At 63.6% G+C, this 2,017-nt stretch overlaps 1 protein-coding gene across 1 annotated transcript; it reads right to left on the reverse strand.

Moving 5' to 3' along the window:
* Positions 1 to 718: 718 nt before the first annotated feature.
* On the reverse strand, positions 719 to 2,014 carry LOC104623183 (kinesin-like protein KIF3C; the record flags this gene model as incomplete). The annotated part of the gene is made up of 1 exon (XM_010290188.1): positions 719 to 2,014. A coding segment is annotated over one exon (1,296 nt), but the record flags the coding sequence as incomplete, so codon positions are not given.
* Positions 2,015 to 2,017: the final 3 nt, after the last annotated feature.

The following is a 2,017-nucleotide window of genomic DNA, read 5'->3' on the forward strand; positions in this document are numbered from 1 at the left end:
AGGGGGCGGGCAGACCGGGGGGGGGGGGGCAGTGGTGCAGCCCTGGACCCCCGGCACGGCTGTCTGGGGCTGTCACGGCCCCTCTTGCACTCAGCCCCACATCCCCAAGCATCCCTGAGCCAGCGGCACACAACGCCTGGAGGGTGCCAGTAATGTGCCCCCACCCACCCCACTCTGGCTCGGGGGTGCCAGGAAGGACTTGAGGCAGGGAGGGGGAGGCCCTGCCTGCAGCCTTGCAGCCCTGCCTGTCCCCTGGGCGGGAGCCATGGGGTTGGACAGAACCGGGGGGCAGGTGGGGGGCAGGCAGTGCCATGTTCCCGGCCCCAGCCCTGGGCGTGTTCCTGGGGCCACGGGGACGGATCTGCAGCATCTCTCCCCCGCCCCACGGGAAGATGCTTTGTTGTGCCGAGGGGGACAAGAGCCAAGCACAGCAAACTCATGCCACCAGTGATCCGCTCCCTCACAGCCTTTCCCATCCCACGCCCCCAGGAGCTCCCACACAAGGTCCCCATGCAGGTTTATGTCTGAGGGCAACTCCGGCTCCCGGCAACACAGGAGCAAGGGGCTGCTCTTGGGCACCCTGCTCAGACACCTTGTTTGGGAGCCCACCTTGCATGGGCACCCTGCTTGGGACCCACTCAAGCACCCCACGAGGGGCTGGAGGCAAAGCAGGTCTTCCCGTGGCATCGCTCGCGGAGGCAAAGCAGGTCTTCCCGTGTCATCGCTCGCAATGGCGGGTGGCAACAGGTACCTTGTACTTGGTGGCCAGCAGCTCCGTGGCCTCCTGCTCCTTCCGCAGGTCCTCTATCATCTTCTCCTTCTCCTGCAGCAGCTTCTGCTTCTCCTCACTCACCAGGCTGTGGTCATCCTGGATAGCAGCTTTCTCCTCTTCCAGCCTCTCCTTCTGCTCCTTCAAGTAATTCTCCAGGCCATCCTCATTGTCATCCTCCCCTTCGTTCTCCGTGGCGCTTTCTCCATCCACCGCTTTCTTCCTCCGGCTGCTCCTTCTCCTCTTCTTCCCCAGCATGCCACGTTTCTCCAGCTGGGCTTTCAGCCGAACGATCTCCTCCTGAAACTCCCGCAGCAAGGTGTCCTTGGGGTCCTCGTTCACCCGGGGCTTGTTCTTGATGTTCTTGGCCCTGTTGGCGAACCTGAGGGTGGAGAGGCTCTCGTCGTAGCTGTGAGAGGCCGGGCCCAAGGTGGCCACCATGATTGTCTTGGCGTTGCCCCCAAGGGAGTCCTGCAGCAGGCGGGTCAGCTTGGAGTCCCGGTAAGGGATGTGCGTGCTCTTGCCATCCACGAGGGCGGAGATGACGTTGCCCAGGGCAGAGAGGGAGAGGTTGATCTTGGACGCTTCCTTGGGGCGCTCTCCATGGGCCCCCATTTTGCTCTGGCGCTCGCTGCCGGCCAGGTCCACCAGGTTGAGCTTGCCCACGCGGATGTGCTCCTCACCGTCTGGCCCCGTCTCGCTGCACTCGATGGTGATGAGGAAGATGGCGTGGGAGCGGGAGCTGTGCTCGTTCATGTTAGTGCTGCCCACGGACCGTGTCTGGCTCCCCAGGTTCATCACGTGCTCGATCTCCTTAACGTTCTTGGTCACGAAGGAAGAGAGGTCCTTGATGTACACCCCCGTCTCGGGGTTCTCCTTCAGCTCCAGCTTCTTGCTCTGGTCCTTGGCGAGGAGGTCCCTGATCTCCTCCTGGTAGATCTCCAGGTACGAGGCCCTCACCAGGTACTGCTGGTTCTGCGAGCGGGAGATGTGGGTGAAGATGTGCTCGAAGGAGATGGGGATGATGCCGCGCTTCTCCGGCTCCGCCCAGGCCCCCTGCATGGTGTAGGTCTTGCCGGTCCCGGTCTGGCCGTAGGCGAAGATGGTGCCGTTGAAGCCCTGCAGCACGCAGTCGATCAGCGGCCGGACCGTCTCGTCGTAGAGGTCCGCCTGCTTGGAGCTGGCGTCGTAGACAGCGTCGAAGGTGAAGGTCTTGGGCAGCTCCCCCGGGGAGGCGCGGGGGTTTCG

The sequence above is a fragment of the Phaethon lepturus genome, unplaced genomic scaffold (genome assembly GCF_000687285.1).
Source record: "Phaethon lepturus isolate BGI_N335 unplaced genomic scaffold, ASM68728v1 scaffold44376, whole genome shotgun sequence".
Lineage (NCBI taxonomy): Eukaryota > Metazoa > Chordata > Aves > Phaethontiformes > Phaethontidae > Phaethon > Phaethon lepturus.